At 40.3% G+C, this 24,010-nt stretch overlaps 1 protein-coding gene across 1 annotated transcript in view; it reads right to left on the reverse strand.

Annotated features, from left to right (window-relative positions):
* Nucleotides 1-24,010, reverse strand: part of LRBA (LPS responsive beige-like anchor protein) — a 749,089-nt gene that overhangs the window by 394,127 nt on the left and 330,952 nt on the right. Inside the window, exon 36 of the mRNA XM_077279308.1 lies at nt 12,009-12,175. Coding sequence (XP_077135423.1) covers nt 12,009-12,175 — 167 coding nt within the window. The remainder of the gene's footprint in view (nt 1-12,008; nt 12,176-24,010) is intronic.

Consider the following 24,010-nt stretch of genomic DNA (forward strand, 5'->3'; position numbering starts at 1 on the left):
CTATGATACTGACTGTAATATCTGTTTTTATTAATGTGCAACTAGTTCAAGTGTGGGCAACCAGGCATTGGTGATGGGGGCGATCCCATAATTGCAGCATGTTCCATATTTTATACTCTGGACATGCAATTCTCAAAATTGCAGAGAGCTGAAACATATGCATTATGATTTTTATACAGCGAAACAATATCCTTCCAGTTTGGAAAATTGTAATAAACATTCATTAAAAATCAAGTTTGCCTCTGATTGCAGCCCTTTTCGGGAACCAAGGCGAGCCCAACTAAATTACAATGTGTGTGCAGCACAAAGGTTATCCAATGAGCAGCTGAGATTGCAGCAGAAGGCTCATGGCTGATAACTGTATACACCTCAAGACACTAAACATCCCACGTCTACTATATATAAGGGTTGAAAGTTGACGAGAGTTTTCTCATTTTTCCAACAAAATTTACAAAACCATTTTTTTTAGGGACCACATCACATTTGAAGTGACTGAGGGGCCTATATGAAAGAAAGTACCCAAAAGTGAGACTATTCTAAAAACTGCACCCCTCAAGGTACTTAAAACCACATTTAAGTTAATTAACCCTTCGGGTGCTTCACGAGAACTGAAGCAATGTGCAAAGAAAAAATGAACATGTTACTTTTTTTTTTTTTTTTTTACAAAATTTTCTCTATAGACCCAAACTTTACTTTCACAAAGGAAACGGACCACAAAATTTGTTGTGCAATTTCTTCTGAGCACACACATATTTGGGGGCAGAGCTTGGAAGGGAAGGAGCGCCATTTCACTTTTTGATCGCAAAATTATCTGGAATCGAGAGCGGACGCAATGTCACGTTTGGAAAGCCCCTGGGGTGGGTGTGTGTGTGTGTGTGTGTGTGTGTGTGTGTGTGTGTGTGTGTGTGTGTGTGTGTGTGTGTGTGTGTGGGGGGGAGTTTACTGTGTAGGCACAAATGACCCCATTTTGGAAACTACACCCCTCAAGGATGTTATCCAGGGGTATAGTGAGCATTTTGAACCCACCGGTATGACAATTTGATAGCAATAGGTTGTAATATTGAATATATCGTCATTAGTGTTGATCACAAGTGCTCGCTATTTCAGTTTGCATCAGGTGCTCGGGTATGCACCGAAAATCGGGGGTGCTTGCGTGACATGCTCTAGTCCCCACCCCGCATATTTCATGGCTGTTAAGATACAAAAAAAAAAAAAACAGGTGGGGATCCGCGATATTCTGTGGATACCAGAGCACAGATGCAAACTTAAGTAGTGAACACTTGCGCTCAAGCACACTAGCAGTCACATCGTCACCATTTTTTTTCTTTTGAAAACCACTACAAATTAACTCCAACCTTACCAACTTTAACCCCAACCCAACCCCAAAGATTGGAAAAAAAAATATTTTATAATTTTGTTTTATTTAACTAAGGGGGTGACAGAGGGGAATTTGAGTTACCATTTTTTTTTTTATTTGATCACTGATAGGGACTATCTTAGTGGTCAAAAGTAACCAATAAGAAAAAAATCCTTATTGTTGGGTACCGGCTGGCAGATCTAAGCAGCTGTGCATGAGCCTGCCATTGTTTTTCCAGGAACATGACGCGGAGGGCCAGGGGACAGATCAGGAGCATCTGGAGATTGTGGATGTGGTGGGGGCTCAAGGGAAAATATATGTATTTTTACGTTAGGGTTAAGGACAACGTTAGGGTTAAGGACAACGTTAGGGTTAAGGACAACGTTAGGGTTAAGGACAACCTTAGGGTTAAGGACAACCTTAGGGTTAAGGACAACCTTAGGGTTAAGGACAACGTTAAGGTTAAGGACAACGTTAAGGTTAAGGACAACGTTAGGGTTAAGGACAACGTTAGGGTTAAGGACAACGTTAGGGTTAAGGACAACGTTAGGGTTAATGTTAGGGCTAGGGTTGGGGCTAACGTTAGCGCTAGGTTGGGGCTAAAGTAAGGGAGGGTAGGGGCTAAAGTTAGGGTTAGGTCTAGAGATGGGGTTAGGGTTTGGATTACGGTTAGGGTTGGGATTAGTGTGTCAAGGTTAGGTTTGAGGTTAGGGGTGTGTTAGGGTTAGGGGTGTGTTAGGGTTAGGGGTGTGTTAGGGTTAGGGGTGTGTTGGGGTTAGGGTTGGAGTTAGAATTGGTGGGTTTCCACTGTTTAGGCACATTAGGGGCTCTCCAAAAGCAACAGTCCGATCTCAATTCCAGCCAACTCTGCGTTGAAAAGTCAAACGGTGCTCCTTCCCTTCCGAGCTCTGCCGTGCGCCCAAACAGTGGGTTACCCCCACATATGGGTTATCGGCGTACTTAGGACAAATTGGACAACTTTTCTGGTACAGTTTCTCCTGTGACCATTGTGAAAATAAAAAATTGGGGGCTTAAAAATCATTTTTGTGGGAAAAGATTTTTTTATTTTCACGGCTCCGCATTATAAACTTTAGTGAAACACTTGGGGGTTAAAGTTCTCACAACACATCTAGATAAGTTCTTTGGGGGGTCTACTTGTTGGGGGTTTCTACTGAACACACCCCTAACCCCAATCTCAACACACCCCTAACCCCAACACACCCCGAACCCTAATCCCAGCCGTAAATGTAATCCAAACCCTAACCCCAACTCTAGCCCCAACCCTAACTTTAGCCCTAACCCTAACGGGAAAATGGAAATAAATACTTTTTTACTTTATTTTTCCCTAACTAAGGGGGTGATAAAAGGGGGTTTGATTTACTATTTATAGTGGGGTTTTATGTTTGGCAGCTGTCACACGCTAAAAGACGTTTTTTATTGCAAAAAATTGTTTTTTCATCACATTTTGAGAGCTATAATTTTTCCATAGTTTGGCCCACAGTCATGTGAGGTCTTGTTTTTCTGCACAATGAGTTGACGTTTTTATTGGTACCATTCTTGAGCGCACAACATTTTTTGATCACTTTTTATTATGATTTTTGTGAGGCAGAATGAACAAAAACCAGTAATTCATTCATTTCTTTTGGGTGGGGTGTTTATACCATTCCGCGTGTGGTGAAATTGATAAGGCAGTTTTATTCTTCGGTCAGTTCGATTATATCGATACCACATTTATATATTTTTTATGTTTTGGCGCTTTTATACAATAAAAACTATTTTATATAAAAAAAAAATATTGTTTTTGCATCACTTTATTCTGAGAGCTGATGGCGCTGTATGGCGGCTCATTTTTTGCCAGACAAGATGACATTTTCAGCGGTACCATGTTCATTGATATCTGTCTTTTTGACCGAGTGTTATTCCACTTTTTGTTCGGCGGTATGATGATAAAAAAAAATAAAAAAGCAAAAAACAATGCTTTAACGGTGTTTACAGAAGAGGTTAACTAGTGGGAAGGTTTATAGGTCGGTTCATTACGGATGCCGGGATACCAAATGTGTGTACTTTTATTGTTTTGTTTTTTTATTTACATAAAGAAATGTATTTATTGGAACAATATTATTTTATAATTTTTTTTCTTTATTTAGGAATTTTTTTAAAAACATTTATTTTTACACTTTTTTTTTTTTTTTTTTTTTTTTTTTTAAACTTTGTCCCAGGGTGGGACATCACTTTATATTGTCAGATCGCTGATCTGACACTTTGCACAGCACTGTGTCAGATCAGCGATCTGACAGACAGTGCAGGAGGCTTGCCGGCGCCTGCTCTCAGAAGGCACTGACAAGCCACCTCCCTGCAGGACCCCGCGGCCATCTTGGATCTGGGGGCATGCAGGGAGGAGACCGGAGGAGACGCTCGGAACAACGCAATCACATCGCGTTGTACTGAGGGTCTCAGGGAGCATGCAGGGAGCCCCCTCCCTACGCGATGCTTCCCTATGCCACCGGAATGCTGCAATCTTGTTTGATCGCAGTGTTCCGGGGGTTAAAATGCCAGGAGTGGTCACAGACCACTCCTGGCACATATAGTGCCGGATGTTAGCTGTGATAATCAGCTGACACACGGCCGCGCTCCCCCCGTGAGCACGGCTGATAGCGTATGACATACTATCCCGTCGAGGGTCAGATAGGCCCAGGTCACCTCGACGGGATAGTACATCTAAGGTCAGAGAGGGGTTAAGTACAAAACTGGCTGTCACTAAGGGGTTAAGATAAATTTAGGGATGACCACGACAAAGGGCCCGATTCATCAAGACTAGTGATGAGAGAGTGTACTCGTTGCTCGGGTGACCTCCAAGTATTTGTTAGTGTTCAGAGATTTAGTTTTCATCATGGCAGCTGAATGATTTACAGCTATTAGCCAGGCTGAGTACATGTGGGGGTTGCCTGGTTGCTAGATAATCCCCACATGTAATCAAGTTGGCTAATAGCTGTAAATCATGCTGCTGAGGCGATGAAAACGTTATCTCCGAGCAGTCATAAATACTCGGAGACCACCCGAGCAACGAGTACACTCGCTCATCACTAATCAAGACCAGTGTTGTTCACACAGGTCTTGATGAGGATTTGTGCTGGAGTCAGATACTCCCAATTCAAGATGTATGTGCCTCTACATGAATCAGGAGCGTCTGACAAGTGGTGTACACCTCTGTGTGTGCCTCACCATAAACCCTACTACAGGTCTGCCAAGTGGTGTACACCTCTGTGTGTGCCTCGCCATAAACCCTACTACAGGTCTGACAAGTGGTGTATACCTCTGTGTGTGCTTTGCCATAAACCCTACTACAGTGCAAGCTCGTCAAACTCGTGAAAGTTGCGGTTGCCACACCCCTGTCCACTTTGTTTGGCATAAATCGCATTAGAACGCCAAAAGTTGCTCAATTTAGAAGCCTCAACGTTGTTACGTAAAAATTATACTTTTCAAAAGCTTTTTACACCAGAATAATAGTTTCAAATGTTTGATGAATTGGGCCTATCAAATGCTATAAAAGCAATATATAAGTGCAGTATAAATGTATTGTTCTAACAAAATGTGTGAAGGGAAATATATAAAAAAAAAAAATAGATTCAAAACCAGTGCTTGACATTTATCAAGAAACTTGAATATGAAAGGTGTTTGTTTCACTAAGTTAACATGTAAATTATTATAAAAGGCAAACAAAACCAAAAAAAAAAAAAAGAGGAAAAAAAAAAAGGAATCAGGAAAGTGGAAGCCTTCAATTTTCTCTTCTCCTAAACTGAATTGCATTAATCATTATAGAAGTAGGAATCACATTCTTAGCATGGTGCAGCTTCAGTATAAATTATTTGTCATTGTGTAGTGTGTGGGGGGTTCACAGGAGGTACGACTGGGAGAATTGTTAGTTTTATTAAGCCATTTCACAATATTATTACATGGGCCAATGCTGGCAATAAAAAAATTCCAAACCTCTCCGAAGCTCCAGAGAGAGCAATGAATGTTACTTTACACTGGTGTCAAGTGCAATAACTGCAGGGTGGGGAAAGAGAGAAAGAAAAGCATTAAGGGGGCTGGGGAGAAGAGTTTTTATTTATTTATTTCTGCGTCTGCATACATTTGCTTTGATTGCATTTCACATCTCAGTGCACCGCAGGCTAATGGGATTGCAATTCTACAAGGTACCCGTTTTCATTCATTATAAAAATGCTAAGTGAAATCTCATCACAAAGGTAATAAACACGAAAGGAAAAAAGGAAAAAGCAGAGTTGAGTAACCCTTTCCTGTCACAAGAAAGCATTTAAAGAACGGAAATTCTCAAAATAAAAATAAAAACCGCACAAAGAAAATAAAACAATTTAGAATATAAACAAACGCAGAAACTACATGACGTATTTATATGTCAAATATCCATGAAACCTGATAACATTGAAGATATTAAACATTCTTTGCTGGGGATTCACTTGTGATATCTACCTATAGGATGCATAAATAATGGCCATCATAAGAGGATTCCCAAATGCAGCTTTCATTATCTACAATGTATAAATAAAAGAGGAAAAAACAACCTAAAAAATTATCAATAAAAAAATATGTCTCGTTATACAGAGCAGCAACCAGAGTAAAGCTCCAGAAATAAGACACGGACTGATATTGTGTACAGTTGCATGTACATAAAAACGATGATTTTGATGAATTTAATTTATTTTTTCTTGCCTTACAATATAAAATCATTTCAAGATTTTATAAATTATAGCACAATGAAAAAAACAAAACAAACTATTTTCCAAATTAATATTTGTTTCTCCACTGTTTAATAAAATGAAGAAAAAAAAGTATCTTATATTGAATTAGAATATCAGCATTTTAGCCCCCACTGAAGACGGACTATGACATACAAGATAAAAAAAAGGAATGCTAATATTGATAGTTTGTCCATTACAGGTCAGCTAACTGTCCACTGGAACAGTTACAAAGCTGTTAGTTTCGATTTCACAAGGCCAATCAATACCAAGGCATACTGTTTCAATTTTGCCACCATTGATTTTTCTCCGTCTCCTTTTTTCCCTTTATAACACCCACACCTTCCAGCATTCATCTTTTCTGAAAGGAAGAAGATTTGATTTACTGAAGAAAAATTGAAGACCGCATCACAAAGATTTTACCGGCAGGGTTCTTGACATGCATGGGGAAAAAATAAGGGAGGGACAAAAAAAAAGAAAGAAAGATAGATGAATGGTTTGCAGGAAAAGGGAAAAAAAACCCTGTAGCTTGAGGGCATCCATTAGAACGGATTTTGAGCAATCTCGCGTAGCGTCTTGAAAGCAGCTGCAACCCAACTCTGCTCCTACGTGCTAATCTAAAACATCCTGCTAGCTTGATATAACAATGCAGAAGCCCTTATAGCTGCGCCAACCGTAATTTATGTCTGAATCTTATTCCAAAAGATGAGGAGCGCCACTTTCTGCACTACTATCCCAAGATCCAGAGTGAATTTCTATGGTACATTAGTCAGCCTATTAGAATGCAATGAAGGACGCGATGAGAAAAGGGTAGCCTGTCCTCCGAGACTTTCATCCACTGTTCTCCATCATCTCTTCTCATCCTTCTTACATTCAGCCACTTTACCAGGTGTCATCTACATGAGAGATGATTTGTCTCCTGACCCAAATAAACACAAGCCTGCTCCGTGCACACAGTGGGGGGGACAAACGACCACTCTACGCCCCCTATTACTTCCAGGCTTATTTCGCGGTTTCCTATCAGCATTTCTTCTCCCTCTCACCTAAGCCTTACTTCAGGGGACATTAATATATGAACAGGTAGTACAAATTTTTTTTCTTCGCATCGGAGTGAAAAATCTACCCATTAGGAATTCAAAGGAGGAAAAAAAAAATTCAATGACGGCAAAGGGCAAACATTCAGCAGAAGCTATGGAGTATTTCTAAAGAGGGAAACAAATCTGCAGGAATAAAGACGCCGGTGACTTTCTCTGTGGCAGCAGCTTGTGTAAGCCTGGTATTAAGACACAAATTGCATTCAGACAGGTCACTAGGTGTCAAAAGATATTAGAAGCCTGCTGTGAGGGAACAACAAATCCCATCTGCTTCAGAGAAAAGAAGATTTTCATTTTTATTGAAGTGGAACTTGGGAATTTCTCTAGGTATAACAGAATTGGGTATAATACACACCGTGGACGAGGACCCTGTAATCATCCGGGGTTTGCCTGGAATAATGTAGATTTCATTTGATCTGCCACAAATGGGCAATATTTGGTTTTATTTTTTTTCCCCCCTATTCTTTCATACTAGCATTTTCGTTGCAGTACCAGATGTTTTCTGAAAATGCCACATGCCGGAGCCTCATCTCCGAATACAGCACCTGACCTTCTCTATAATTGACTAAAAATATTGATGTAATGGCATGGGTCTGATTGTGATTTATTAAAACCACTGCCGATCCTGGGCCAGCTGCCAGCATCGCAGCCTAGTGATCGGACAGCATTAGGAAACCCATCAATAGCGAAACAAAATAAATGACATTAATGGGAAAGTATTAAGGCTCAGAGTCCTGGCAACAAGCAAGCAATATGAATTCCAAAGGACAGAGAAGAATGAAAACAGCATAAACCAAATTAAACCAAAATCCTTCGAAGATTCAATTTACTAGAGGACGAGAAAACAAGATTACTTTAACGCTTGCAGCGCTGGACATGGAGTTTATAATCTGCAATTAGGATTCTAGGGTAATTTAAATATGTTCTTTATTAAATACATTTATTTTTAACACAAAATATAAAAGCCATGTAATAAGTATATCATTCTTCAGAGAGAAGAATGAGCAGATGTAGCAATGCTGCAAAGTGTGCATATTGTGGATGTGCAGAACTGATGGTGCAAAATAAACGGCATGCTTACGTATTGGCACAATCCAGTTCTATGAATCTCATTGTGATACACCTCATTATGCCATCATTTGTAACACAAAATAAATGCTGAATGTGGAAATATATATTAAAGGGAATCTGTCAGCAGGTTTTCGCTATTTAGTATGAGGACAGCACGAGGTAGGAGTTAAAACAAAATCAACGATATGTCACATGTCAGGCTGTGTTCTGTTTCCTCGGAAGGTTTTATCAGGACATTATCATTGCCTTTACTAGTTGGTGTGGGCATTCTTCTGACTCCACCCCCTTCTGTGATAAGCAGCTCACGTTCTATAAACTGTGCACATATAGAGCCTGGTGTTCAAAAATTTCAACTTCTTGAAAACTGACCAGCACATTACATTGGAATCTGAAAGCACATTTAGATGGGTGGTCAATGAGCACTCATCAGGGCTTGTTTACTGGCCATTCACACATGCTAACAAAAACTGTATGGGGAAAAAGATCATTAATACAATTCTGTCCCTTACAACATCATGCTGTCAGCCACACATTCCCAGTTTACAAGATTAACTAGCAATTAAGTATGAAAATATTGTAAATGCTCCAGTAGATCCAACTCTGCAGTAGGAGAGTTGGGAAAAATTAACATTTCCTGCAGTTTTGCTGCTTGTCCATTAGCATGCTAAACACGGTCATAAAAAGTCTATAGCTTGTTGAAAGTTGGGAAGGGAATCCAAAAAGGAATTTGTATTTAGATTAATCCAACTGCATAGGAAGAACAGAGGTCTGAAAAGTCAATGGCCCAACAATGATTTGGCCATTTATAATGGTTGCTATAAAGTGCCAAAATATTCAGCAGCACTTTACTTTACGTTAGGAGAGCAGTGGTCTCTAAATAATGGAGGTTTGGTCTTTGTTCGCAATGGAAAAGTTGCAAAATTGCCAAAGTATTAGTATGGTTTTGATTCTGCAAGAATCAGATATAAAATGTATTATTGGTTTATTTCCTTTTGCTAGAGGTAAGTGGGAAGTCAAAAATCAAGAAACTAAATACTCACAGAACCAATGATATTTAAGGACGTGTCACTACCATTTTTTTTTTAATACTATATAAAGCGGCCATCTTTTGATTGTCAAGTGTTCGAGGGAAAAAAAAAGAATCCCCAAACATGCTCTGTTATAAAACACCGAAATATCCTACAGAAAGATCACATTACACAGAGGGAACAGGTAAGTGCAACATTAAAATACTGAAATGCTAAAGACATTGGAAGGCTGTAACTACAGATCATGATCTACATAGAATGCACAAATGCTGTTACATTGCTGAAAACAATTCCACGGATCTCGTTTTTACACTTTTGCATTTTTTCAGTGTCAGCACCTGTATTTCACCATTGTAATTCAAGATATCAACATATCACAGGCCAAACAATTAGTCCAAAATCAGAAAACAAACTAAAAACAACATTTTAGGCCGCAATTCACACATCCGTGTGTCACGGTGTGCGATTCACCGATTGCCCTCGGGTCTCCTGACCCAAAAGGGAAATCCTAGGAGGATGAGTTCAGATCAGGAGACCCGAGGCAAATCGGTGAATCACACACAGTGACACAAGGATGTGTGAATTGTGGCCTAAAATGTGTTTTTTTTTTATTTTGCTTGCTGGTTTTGAACTAATAGCGTAATTGTTTGGCCCGTTATATGATGTTATATGACCCACAGCCAATTTGTGCATTCCAGTCCATACTCTAACTGTGAAACATGGATGTGTGAATCTGGTCTAGGGCAAAATCTAGCTCACGAAGGGCGATGGGCAGAATGAAATTAAGTAGGAATAGAAGGGATAGGATGAAAAAAAAGAGAAAAAATAAGTTAAGATAGCCAATTAAAGCAATCTCAAAAGAAATAAAAGGCAAAGATGAATCAAAGGGCATAGTGATGAATAGTCTAGAACCCATTAGGGAGGGTTTACACTTGCCAACCTGTGACTGTTTAATGATTACAGGACCGCTTACATGCAAGCCAATTGGCGGCCAGTTAAAAGGCTGTTTAGACAAGCCGACCACTCATGCCCAGAACATTCATTTTTTTCCTGACGGTCTGCACTGCATGTATCATGTTTAAAAAGTCATGTCTTTATTCACTCTCTGTGAAACCTTTCCTAGCTCTCAATCAACAAAAAGAAATGGAAGCAAATTAAAGCGATTCCCACATGGGGCAATCTACCACAGTCTTGTTCGAAAGAGTGATTAGTATTAAGCCATCATGGAGCTCCATTGAAACCCATTGATATTGTGCTTCTTCCTATATAGAGCAGTACTGTTCTAATGCTGCATATAGAACAAGCGATCAGGCAGTCACAGGTTTTAATCCCCTAGACGTTATAACAAAAAAGTTTAAAATATATATATATATATATATATATATATATATATATATATATATATATATATATATATATATATATATATATATATATATATATATATTTTAAAAAAAAAATTGTGTCACTCCTTCCTCGCCATTAAAATTACACAAAATTACACCAAAAACAAACAAACATATATGTGGTATTACCACGTCGATTAGAGTCTGATTCATCACAATATAAAATGTATTAACCCGATCGGTAAACGTTGTGAACAGAAAAAAAAAAAAGTGTAGTGGGAAGCGATCAATAAAAATGTTGATTTGCCCAGCAAAATATATGCCACCACCCAGCTTCATCGAGAAAAAAAAAAAAAAAAAAAAGGTTATGGGTCTTGAAAAATTGAAAACCATTACATTTAAGAAAAATAATTACAAAATGTCAGATTTTTTTTCCACCACTAAAATAAGAATGCTGGACTAATTTGGTATTGCTGTATTCAGACTAATGAGGAGAATCATGATGCCAGGTAATCTTTAACTTACAATGTATGCCATAAGAAATGTTCTAAAAAAACCTGTTAGAATGGAGTTTTGTTAGCATTTTCACTGCACTGAAGTTTTTTTTTCTTTTTTTCCAGTACACTACTCTGCAAATAAAAAAAAAAAAAGTCCTCAGAAGTCTATGTGGACAGGAAATTAAAGTTATGATTCTTTGAAGAAGGGGAGGGAGGGGAAAAAAACATGCCAAAACAGAAATTAGCCATGTTAGGAAGGGGTTAAAAAAAGGGGGAAAAGACAAGTATTTTTTTATTATTATTATTATCTACATCCTCTGAGATCAGAAGGAAGAAAAATTCTAAGTAAATATACATCACCACATGTACGTTAAAACCCAAAAATGTGCCTGGTCAGGAAAAATGGTCCGGTCATGAACTAGTTCAGAAACCTCAGTTATCGGAATTTGACACCTCTTATCAATAAAATCTGCAGCCATGTATGAAGCCAAAATAAAGAATAAGAAGCTGCACCATCCTCATGGAGGTAGAATGAGGCCTAACCATCCTTTCAAAAGCAATGGGTGGCATCCAAGGACCCTTCCCCAAGGATCATCAGGAAAGCCAAAAATACACATTGCGCATTACATAGTTTCTCAGAGCTCTTGCAAGCAGGACCATTACTTGTAGTGTATAATTTGGCTATGTTTGCTGATAAAGTGCTGCAGAGTATGCTGGCGCTATCTTAAGATTAATTAGGCTCTACGTATATCAATTAGCAACACTGAAAATGTCTTCATGGACCAATTCCAGGAATAATTCCTAAAGCGGGGAAATCTGCATATGAATAAACCAGAATACATTTTGTGGCGGCCTTACCTTGCTGAAGAACTTCCCCACGCGCCGTGTTTGTCTGTGAGAATATTGATAATCTTTTGGACCAGTTGGGTAGCAGTCACGTGATCTCTGTACTTGGCAGCTCTAATTAAATGGTCGCACATCTTTTCATCTTCTCTCTTTTCTGCTGAATACTGTGCACAGAGTGACTGGAAGAAACATGCAAGAAGTGTGCTTTAACATGTCCATGTATACAGGAAAAAATTGGTTAACAAGAAAAGGATATGTCGTTAGTCAAGAAATCTAGCATCCTCATTTATTTAGTTGTGGCATGAAAAGGACATCAACATATACATGTTCTGATATTGTTCTCCAATATCTACCAGCTAAAGTCACAAATGTAAAGTCCGACATACTGCTCTCACCTCTACCTAACTCTTTGGACCTTAGGGGACACATTTTCAGTTTGTGGTCCTAAAAGCGTTTCAATCACCAAGCTTTCTACAATCCCAGGCACACATGACCAATTCAATCTGCAGCCATAGCCCTATATACTATTACTTCTGGAGAAGAACCCCAAATGACTGCAATACCAACAAAGGTAAACTAATCCATAGTATTTAATTGTATTTGTACAATCAAAATCCCACTAAAAAGTTAGATGAAAATGCACATTTCTAAAAACAGGCAACCGAGGAAGTAGTAAATGCTTTAAAGTGCTTCCTAATGGTCTAATGGATCAGTCTTTACAATTTGAACAGCAACTTTTCATACCTGACATAAAATCTATAGATATAAATCACATTAGAGGCCCATTCTTTACTGATTATCAATCTCTGTCTCCTTGTGGAACATTAGCTTTGCATTTGACCTTATACAATGAAATGAAAATTAAGCCTCATAATGTCCTTTGTAAGAAAATTACAACCTAAAATATGTTAAATACACTTGTTTCACACTTTATAAATAGCAACTAATGACTAAAAAAGAACTAAACAATACGTCCAGATCTGCCGCCTCAACAAAAAGGAAGAATTAGTGATTGCCATAATTTATAAACCATAGACTTTCTAAGTAAAATTGAGTTGATATTTGTGGAAAGGGATTCTGGTTTATTACACAGGGATACGACAATTTTTGAACTTTCTAGAATTTTCCATAATTCTGCATAGATTTTAGATCAAATGTACATCAGATTGTCACATAAGTCTAAACCGTAGGTAAAGAGAAGCAATTGAGTAAAAATGATCCAATATCATGGATCTGGGAGTGAAAACGATTAACAATTTTCAGTATCTAGCGAGACCCCTTTGCACAGCAATAGCTGGATCTAAACCAGGGGTCTCAAGCTCTGATGAGTATATGAGCCGCACCTAGAAAAAAAAAATGAATTTGATGGGCCACATTCTTTGCTGGACGACATAACATTTTTAGTGGTACCAATTTGTTTTTTTCTATACACCTTTTTGATAATTTTTAGGTACATTTTTGGTGTGTTTTATTAAAAAAAAAAAAAAAAACATATCCTTTTCAACTGCCTTACTCCCTCGGTGAACAGTGTCCTTTTCGCTTCCACAGTCAGGGTGGCGCATGGCAGTAATGTCATGCATCGCTGGCGACAGGTACGTCAACGTCAGCTTCTGATTGGCCAGTTGCTGGTATTGTGGTGCAGAGAGCTGGTCTCTGCGCCATGATGCATTTCAATCGAATATGCCTTTAAAAATGTACATTCAACTCAAAAATACATGCTTACATTGGCAGCCACCAGGGCCGCGCTACGCTAACAGGAGCCCCGGTGTCTGTGGGCGGCATGATGCAGCCCCAGGGATCATATGCAGCCAGCATGATTGAAGAATGTAAGCACGGCCCTCTGTATCAGTCCGCCATTGTTAGTTTGTTTACTGTAAGTGATATTTGTATTTTGATGTAACCCCGTCTCATGTACAGCACCATGCAATTAATGGTGCTATATAAATAAATAATAATAATGATTGAGACCCCTGATCTATACGTTTTCACCAATCCTGCACATAGACTAAACTATTCGCCGTTCTCACAATTTTTTTTCTTTGAGGTACAAGTGAGGCAGGAGTGGGATTCCAGTATATCCAAAATGAAATGTCTATTGCACACTGTATAAGTACAAATGGTGAAGCTTTATGGATAAAGTATAATAGATGACTTCATATAGAAGAGCTTGTTCCTTGATTGTGACAATACGTAACGACTGTTCGATTCATGCAATCTGTATCAAATTAGTCAGTGTATATGGAATACCAGGAATATGTAGGCTGTCCTTATTCCTACCCAGCGTCACATGCATAGCACCCAATAGGGACAGCCTACGTATTCCTGGCATTCCATATACACTGACTAATTTGACAATATGTAATGACAGTTCGATTCATGGAATCTTTGTCACATTCAAAGAAGCCCTTCTATATGAATGCACCTACTACACCTCATCAATAAAGCATCACCATTTAAACTTGACTAGTCAAGTGTGTAGTGGACATTTGTTTTTAATCCTGCACATAGTCCTGAAGGAAATTTAGCCCATCCCTCCTTACAAGATTGCTTTAACTTCTAGATTGGTGAATTCTCTCTCCACTTAGGGGTCCACAACAATTCTTTAGGATTATGTTCAGGACTTTGACTTGGCCATTCCAATACGTTAACATTATTCTTCTATACCATTCTTTTGTAGGAATACTTGTCATGCTGCAGGACCAAAAACACACAACTCTTCTGGAGGTCCTCATAAATATCCTTTGCTCACGCCATGATACTCAACCACAAACGTGTTGTGAAGAGAAAGACTTTGCTAAATCCTTAATCTATTCAACTCTTTATTTTAAATTATCTGCAAATCTTAAAGTTTCACAAACATTAGCCATTCAAACACTTGACATTGGATAATTTTCCGCAACAATAAAAGATTCTAGTAAGTTTCTCTCATTTGTTTGAATTCGTTCTTTGTCTAATTGTGTGAAAATCTGATGTAGCTTTAGGTTAATTAAGCAAAAACATTGAACATTTTAAAGGGTTCACAAACTTTTAAGCACCACCGTATATGTACCCATATACATAAACAGATGCATAGTTAATTGTGCAGTAATAAAGGTTTACAAACAGGACCTAACATACCATGGGTAAGGGCACATTCAGATGTCAGTCATTGCTGGACAAGTTCTAGGATTTTCTCGGATAGCGCCAGCACTCCGTATTGGTGGCTATTTTCACATATTCAAATTTGTTTTTTAAACTGAGCGACCCACAAAAAAAAGACTGATCTTAATACAGAATAAAATTCACCAATGCAAGTCTATGGGTCCATGTAAGAAAAAAATAAAAACTCTGTTGAAGCTGATGGTGAATACTGGAACTCCGACCAAACATCGATGAAAATCTGATTAAAGCAATGACTTAAATCCATCTTTTTATGGGTATATAAAAAAAAAATCACTGATGTCTGAATGAGCTCTAATGCAAGGCGGCTCTAAAGGCAAATGTATCCAATTAATAGTGCCACTTATTGTTAATTAGGTCACATGTAACGGATTACACATTTCTAATATTTTTAAAAATTTAATGAATAAAAAAAAAATTTGCTGGAATATTAGCTGGTATGCATGCAACATGTAAGCTATTGTTCACACTGGCCACTAAACAGACAAAACCGAAGATTAAAAACAAAATGACTAAATGCCCTGCAGTAAAGTAAATAGAAATAGTGCATGAAAACTTGCATATGGATGGAAATGCCACTCGTCAGTGGCAAGTACCTGCAGAACAATGGGAGATCAGTAGGGATACAGCGGAGATGGAGGTGACCCCACACGTATCGTCGTGTCTAGCACGGCTTCATCAGGGGAGATGACGAGTGGCATTTCCATCCACATCAGGTATCCTTTCCCTATAATTGAATTCCGTGGCAAACTACCTTGCACACTGCGCTCTATGGATGTCATTTTCCCCCTCTCTGTGAACAGCATTCTCCTTTACCCACCTTTATATAGGCTGGCTCTTCTTGGCTGTCACATTCTGGATGTTCCTGTAATTGATCCCCACTATTATGGCACCACGTGATCCCTAGATGCTATTTTTCTGGCTTTGTTCTAGGTATCTTTGAGCTGAGGAGGTACGGATACTTCTACACACATACTTTTCCTTTTCCTCTATCTTCCTTCTCCTTGGGGATCATTTGTGTTTGGTTTGGTATCATTATCTATGGGCATGTGCATTATATATTGTGTGATATCATATTACCTCACTGTCTTATGGTTAATAGATCTATGCACTGTGTGGGATATCTAGGTCTGGAACCTCTTCTATGTTTTTAAATGGTTTTATTAATTTTTCTTGCTTGTGGTCGTGTTATCAATTTAATAAAATTGCTATTCTACTATTTGGAGTGTTCAGATTTCTACAGGTAGTTCTCTCTCTCCCCTTTCTTTCTTTGAAAATAACATTGTTTTGATAAAAAAAAAAAAAAAGTAAAAGCTATCCCACCACATCAAGGTGACCCTATTTGAGACAGTCCTAACCTCTAGTACCTCCAGTTAATTTCTTTCGGTTATTGCTTCACACTGCTGCTCCATTTACAGTTCATGGGACTGATAGCGACAGCCAAGAACAGTGATTGACTATCTTTATCAGTCCCGTAAACCATGAATGGAGAACAGAAATACAAAAAATTTATGACATATCAATAATAATTATTTAAACATAGAATTTCCTGCCAATTTTGGGATCAGACAGGAGGACTTTCTGGATGTTTGAACTAATGTTACAAAATTCTGAGTAACCCTTAGTAGTTTTAGAAAGTAACTAGCCACAAATTAACTGATACATTTCCAAAGTAACCACTAACTCCGTCAAGAAGTTATTTTATTACGTACCCACTTTTTAAGCAGAGGGTTCATTTTGAGGAGTTGCTCCTGTTCTAGAGAACTAAAACCATCCTTGTATTAAATGGACGGCAATTTGTCTCAATGGCCATCATGTAGGACTATATTTTACCATAAGCAGTTACTACAGGGTAGCTAAAGCTATACCCTGGCAATACTGTTTATCAGGCCTGCCAGGAGCAGGTTGCCCCAAAATCACAATCTGAATGATCCCAGGGCCACATTCTGCCAGGACTAGGATGGGGAGCAATTAGCTGATCATCCTGGCGCCGCATTCTTTCCCGGGTACTAGTCAAATAATAAGGTAGAATTTCCAGGAGAAACATGTAATGCAGAAGGTTTCTTTCTAATGGGTAAACACTAAACATGCCTGAGATCATATTCATGCAGCGCCACTTACAACTAGAAAAAATAATTTTACTACCAAGTTTGTAGTGTACACACTCACCAGGAAAAATCTATCATTGATCCCAATCTTAAACGTCAGGCAAATTCAACTCTATTCCATGACATCCCTTTAGAATAGGAACATTAATATTAAACAGCATATCTGTTTATGGGATACCCTGTACTCCAACTCGTAGTTGGCTACACTTTTCAATACGATCATATATAAATATATGGCAAGAAGAGGGCCTAAAGCTGGAGACTAATAAGAGAAGATCTTCCTGAAAGCGGTCAATCACCTTTATGTTGAATCATTTGCCAAAGATATACCAGCATAAACTGTCAAATTAGTAAAAAAAAAAAAAATAAATGATTGGCTGCATTTGTCAGATCACTCCATACACTTAGTTTCAGATGACAAGGAATATAACAAATACATTTGAAAAAAAAAATAATAATAATGTACAATTCCAAAGCCATAGCCAGACTGCAAAATGGTTAAAAAAAAAAATGGTAAATTGGGCTGACTTTTTTTTTTCTATGTGTAGGGTCAGCTTTAAAGTAGCATTGGTTAATTTAAAAGTACAATGCCTTAATTACTCTGTTGATTCAATGATTGATAACAATCAAGACATGCTGCCGAAACCATGGTATTTGTATTGTACCGCTACGGGTTTATATGTCAACTCTCAAAAGGTTAAACATCTTACAAATGGTTCAAGGCTAACTGCAGTGTTTTCACTTTTTACAGAAAGATAATGTGTTTTCCCCCTGAACATGGACTACTGATTTAATGATCTGGAGGCATTAAAGCTGCAGTCCCAGATAAATTAGTTGTAAATAATTCAGAAGGCAGTTAGACTGAATATACATTTACAGACCCCTTGTTCTCAGTCATTTATATTGCCATCCTCTCCAAGTGCGGCTTCCTCTATAAAGAGCAATTGAAAGATGAGAGCGTAAGGAGAATTAACTAGTTAATGTGATCTGTATCCTCAGTGGTGTCTGATGAAGACATGGAGTGGAGATAACAGATACATAGAATTGTATGTTTGTGGCCCGCAGACAGTTTGGAGAATTTTGATGACATAGACAATTACACAACATACAAAATGACTGCTGATGCCCTCCCAAATGTTACATTTTACCAAAAAAGGCATAGTCGCCGAGTCTTCATGGTAACGCAACACTCCGGGTAAATGAAGACGACATTGTCTACCTAGTAGTATTTCTACACTTGACCTCTGGATTTCAGATTCCACCTAGGGAAATTCTATAAAAACGCTCCAATAAGCCCTGGAAGAGCGAAATCTTGAAAGCACAAGAGCAAAGTAAATTCTGCCAATGACAATGTCTGTCAGGCATGTTCAGCTCTGAAGTGATGCTGCTGTCATCCTGAGCCTGGAAGTATTGATTTTTCACAGCAACAAAATAGAAAAAAAATCCACCAATGAAATAGATATAGTATCATCCTCTGGATAATAGCCACCAAGGTTACTGGAGGCAGCACACTTATCAAAGGTATCTCTTCCATTCCTCCAGCTTTAATGGACTAGATAGGAGATATTTAAACACTCCCATTCTATTGCACAGGCTTTAACCCGGATTTTAGTCTAGACCCCACAAGGTTGGATATGGTGCATGTAAAATAAAATATTACCTATATTAACACACATTTGAGCTAAAAACAGGTAAAAAGATGTATACACTAGAACAGTGATGGGCAACCTTTTGAGCTCGGTGTGTCAAAATTCGCCAAAAAACCGAGCATAACTTGGGTGGTGTGTCACCTTGATAAAAAAACATAATTTTGCGACATGTATAGTTTAAATAACAAATATGTATAATTAGAATTAACTTACCTGCTTAGTGACTTCTTTGTTCATCTGTCAGTAGGTTTCTTTTGTTGGTCTTGCTATTATTTAACTTGTGTGGGGTGCCGTGAACTAAGATAAGTGAGGGGGAGGGGGAATTCTTCCAGTGATGGCGAACCTGTGGCAGTCCAGCTGTTGCAAAACTACAATTCCCATCATGTCTTCACAGTCAAAGCCTTTGCTTTGAATGGCCAGCCATGATGGGAATTGTAATTTTTCAACAGCTGGACTGCCACAGGTTCGCCATCACTGATGCCTCCCTCTCACTTATCTCAGTAATGGCCAATGACACCCCACAGTTCACTGGATGATGGTTGCTGTAGTAGTCACAGGGCCTGCAGACAGCAATCACAGGGCCTCCAGACAGCAATCACAGGGCCTCCAGACAGCAATCACAGGGCCTCCAGACAGCAATCACAGGGCCTCCAGACAGCAATCACAGGGCCTCCAGACAGCAATCACAGGGCCTCCAGACAGCAATCACAGGGCCTCCAGACAGCAATCACAGGGCCTCCAGACAGCAATCACAGGGCCTCCAGACAGCAATCACAGGGTCTCCAGACAGCAATCACAGGGTCTCCAGACAGCAATCACAGGGCCTCCAGACAGCAATCACAGGGCCTCCAGACAGCAATCACAGGGCCTCCAGACAGCAATCACTTTTAATCATTTTAAAATGCGCGCGTGTCCAGCCTCCCGTGACGTCACGGCTTGTGATTGGTCGCGTCGCCCATGTGACTGCGACGCGACCAATCACAAGCCAGAACGTAATTTTAAAATCCTGAAGGACCTAAAATTACGTCACGGCTTGCTGTGATTGGTCGCGTCGCGGCCACATGGGCGGCACGCGACCAATCACAAGCCGGGACTTCACGTAAGGAAGGAAAAGCGCGAATTTTAAGCAAACAACGCTGCCGGTTCCCTCGGTGAGGTACAGGCTGCGTCGGAGAGGTGAGTATAGCAATATTTTTTATTTTAATTCTTTATTTTACACATTAATATGGTTCCCAGGGCCTGAAGGAGAGTTTCCTCTCCTTCAGACCCTGGGAAAGAAGCAATTTCTATGGGGCCGCGGCCGGCGTGTCACTGAAAATGACTACGCGTGTCAGCACTGACACGCGTGTCATAGGTTCGCCATCACTGCACTAGAATAAGGAAATATTCACTTTGCTCTACGAACAGTGGTATACTACGTAGGCCTTTAAAGTGTGACTGGTAGGGGAGATCAATGAAAAAAAATTACAAAAAAAAACAAGAAGCCCAGATTTTTTTTCTTGGGCAACATCTCCACATTTGCCTACTATGATGATTCTCTGCTATCTTTTCTGACTGCCTTAGGGTACTGTCACACTCTGCAACTTTCCAACGATCACGACCAGCGATACGACCTGGCCGTGATCGTTGGAAAGTCGTTGTGTGGTCGCTGGGGAGCGGTCACACAGACCGCTCTCCAGCGACCAACGATGCCGAAGGTCCCGGGTAACCAGGGTAAACATCGGGTGGGTTACTAAGCGCAGGGCCGTGCTTAGTAACCCGATGTTTACCCTGGTTACCAGCGTAAAAGTAAAAAACAAACAAACTGTACATACTCACATTCCGGTGTCCGTCAGGTCCCTTGCCGTCTGCTTCCCGCTCTGACTGAGTGCCGCCGTAAAGTGAAAGCAGATCACAACGGTGATGTCACCGCTGTGCTCTGTACTGCCTTACGGCCGGGAGTCAGTCAGAGCGGGAAACAGACGGCAAGGGACCTGAAGGACACCGGAATGTGAGTATGTACGGTTTGTTTTTTTACTTTTACGCTGGTAACCAGGGTAAACATCGGGTTACTAAGCGCGGCCCTGCGCTTAGTAACCCGATGTTTACCCTGGTTACAAGTGAACGCATCGCTGGATCGCTGTCACACACACCGATCCAGCGATGACAGCGGAAGATCCAGCGACGAAATAAAGTTCCAAACGATCTGCTACGACGTACGATTCTCAGCGGGGTCCCTGAACGCTGCTGCGTGTCAGACACAGCGATATCGTATGGATATCGCTGGAACGTCACAGATCGTACCGTTGTAGCGATCAAAGTGCCACTGTGAGACAGTACCCTTAGACAAGGTGCAACCCCCAACCCCCCCATACACAGGCTAATGTTTGCTGAATCTACCAATATAGACTGTTTCACCCGACAGTCTAAAGTGTAAGAGGGCCCTGGACAAATGATTGTCGGTAGAGATGTTGATTGGGCACATCTGATTTCAGACTGCTGATCAATTTGTTCTTCTGGTGATGAGTTGCCGTGAAACATGTCTGGTGATGGGTCTCAAGAGAACACAGCAGGAGCCGTTGGTCGAAAGAACACACATGTGTATAGGAGAGACACCAAAGATATCTGCTGGCCAAATAAGGCTACGTTCACATTTGCGTTGTGCGCCGCAGCGTCGGCGCCGCAACGCACAACGTAAACAAAAACGCAGCAAAACGCATGCACAACGCTGCGTTTTGCGCCGCATGCGTCCTTTTTGTACCAAGAGAAGCCTCACAGGGAAGAAGGATCGATTTTAGTGTGTTAGTGAGCTCATTGCAGTTAAAAAATGATTTTCATTAAACATTTGTAATAAAAAATTAATTTTATGAGTCTATTTTAATTTATTTTGAGGTATTGTCTTATTTAACACTAGATGGTGGCCAGATTCTAACGCATCGGGTATTCTAAAATATGTATGCGTAGTGTATAGCACAGCCCACGTAGTATATTGCGCAGCCCACGCAGTACATTGCGCAGCCCACGCAGTGCATTGCGCAGCCCACGCAGTGCATTGCGCAGCCCACGCAGTGCATTGCGCAGCCCACGCAGTGCATTGCGCAGCCCACGCAGTGCATTGCGCAGCCCACGCAGTGCATTGCGCAGCCCACGCAGTGCATTGCGCAGCCCACGCAGTGCATTGCGCAGCCCACGCAGTGCATTGCGCAGCCCACGCAGTGCATTGCGCAGCCCACGCAGTGCATTGCGCAGCCCACGCAGTGCATTGCGCAGCCCACGCAGTGCATTGCGCAGCCCACGCAGTGCATTGCGCAGCCCACGCAGTGCATTGCGCAGCCCACGCAGTGCATTGCGCAGCCCACGCAGTGCATTGCGCAGCCCACGTAGTACATTGCGCAGCCTACGTAGTATATTGCGCAGCCTACGTAGTACATTGCGCAGCCCACGCAGTACATTGTGCAGCCCACGTAGTACATTGCGCAGCCTACGTAGTATATTGCGCAGCCTACGTAGTACATTGCGCAGCCCACGTTGTACATTGTGCAGCCCACGTTGTACATTGCGCAGCCCACGTAGTACATTGCGCAGCTCGCGAGACCGCTAAGTCTTCTGGGTAATTTCGCAATGAATCGCAGGGAACGGAAGATGGCGGCCAGCGCGAGCGGCTCGGCGGACTACAGAGGGTGAGTATAGCAGGTTTTTTCTTTTTTTATTATTTTGAACATTACATTTTTTTTTACTATTGATGCCGCATAGGCAGCATCAATAGTAAAAAATTGGGGACACAGGGTTAATAGCAGCGGTTACGGAGTGCGTTACCCGCGGTATAACGCAGTCCGTTACCGCCGGCATTAACCCTGTGTGAGCGGTGACCGGAAGGGAGTATGCGGGCGCCGGGCACCGAGTGCGGGGAGTAAGGAGCGGCTATTTTCTTCCAGACTGTGCGCGTCGCTGTTGGTCATGGCAATGGTCGTGGGAGTTTTGCCACGACCAATCAGCGACTTGGATTCCATGACAGACAGACAGACAGACAGAAGGACAGAAAGACGGAAGTGACCCTTAGACAATTATATAGTAGATAGTTACTTAAATTGTCAGAAAACGTGATATCCTATGACAAAACGGAGGTCATTTTCAGATTCAGCACACTTAAAAACAAAGATTACGTGGAATAACCAAAACAGCTCTTGAAAAAAATTTTTTTTGCAGACCTGTGTAATCACTCAAACCATGTTTTGTTCCCACAGCCATCTAATGTATATGGAAGCCTCAACTCTGAGCGACACTGCCTTTCATTTCTGTACCAGGTCTGCTGAATTGACCTGAAAACGCATGATAGGGCGGTTTGAAAGGGAACAGGTACTGGCCCATTTATTCCATATGAGGTTACCTACTTTAATTGCGCAGAACTACTACAGGATGGGGGAAATCCAACCTTTTCTTCACTAAGCACTGGTCATATCTAAAGCACCTATCCTTGCCTTTATATATGTAATATCTATTATGTTATGCTTACACCCTTTGTGATTGGCATCTGAACATCAGGCATATAGTTACTTTCTTGGGAAATTAGATTATTGTGTCTAATATCATTGACTACGAACTATTTCCCCTTTTGGAACACTGAGGATCAACATTATAAAATCTTGCTCAATTGATATAGCATGGCTATTAGAGACCATAAGTTAGACTATTACTCGCAGGTCTGAGGACCTATATCTATTAATCGCAGGTCTGAGGACCTATATCTACAAATTATGTTTTATTAGTTGATAGCGCTATTATAGGTTAATTCTTACTACACACATAAGCAGTACCTGTATTTTAGTGTGGGAATACCCTATACTTTTTATACTATTAAAAGGTTAATTTTGATAGTAACCTCTGTCTACTACATACATTCTCTTTCCTTCACCTCATACCCCCCCACCAGAATTATTCATCACAATAAAGGACATCACACTTTCCTTGCATCACAAGTCCGCTGTCTAAATGTAACCCTGGGCAATGTCCTGTTCATCAAACTAAACACAACATCTAAGCCCTTACTGCCAACTGTAAATAAAAAATACATTGCTCAAAAAAATAAAGGGAAGACTAAAATACCACATCTCAGATATCA

Source organism: Ranitomeya variabilis, chromosome 1, assembly GCF_051348905.1.
Source record: "Ranitomeya variabilis isolate aRanVar5 chromosome 1, aRanVar5.hap1, whole genome shotgun sequence".
NCBI lineage: Eukaryota > Metazoa > Chordata > Amphibia > Anura > Dendrobatidae > Ranitomeya > Ranitomeya variabilis.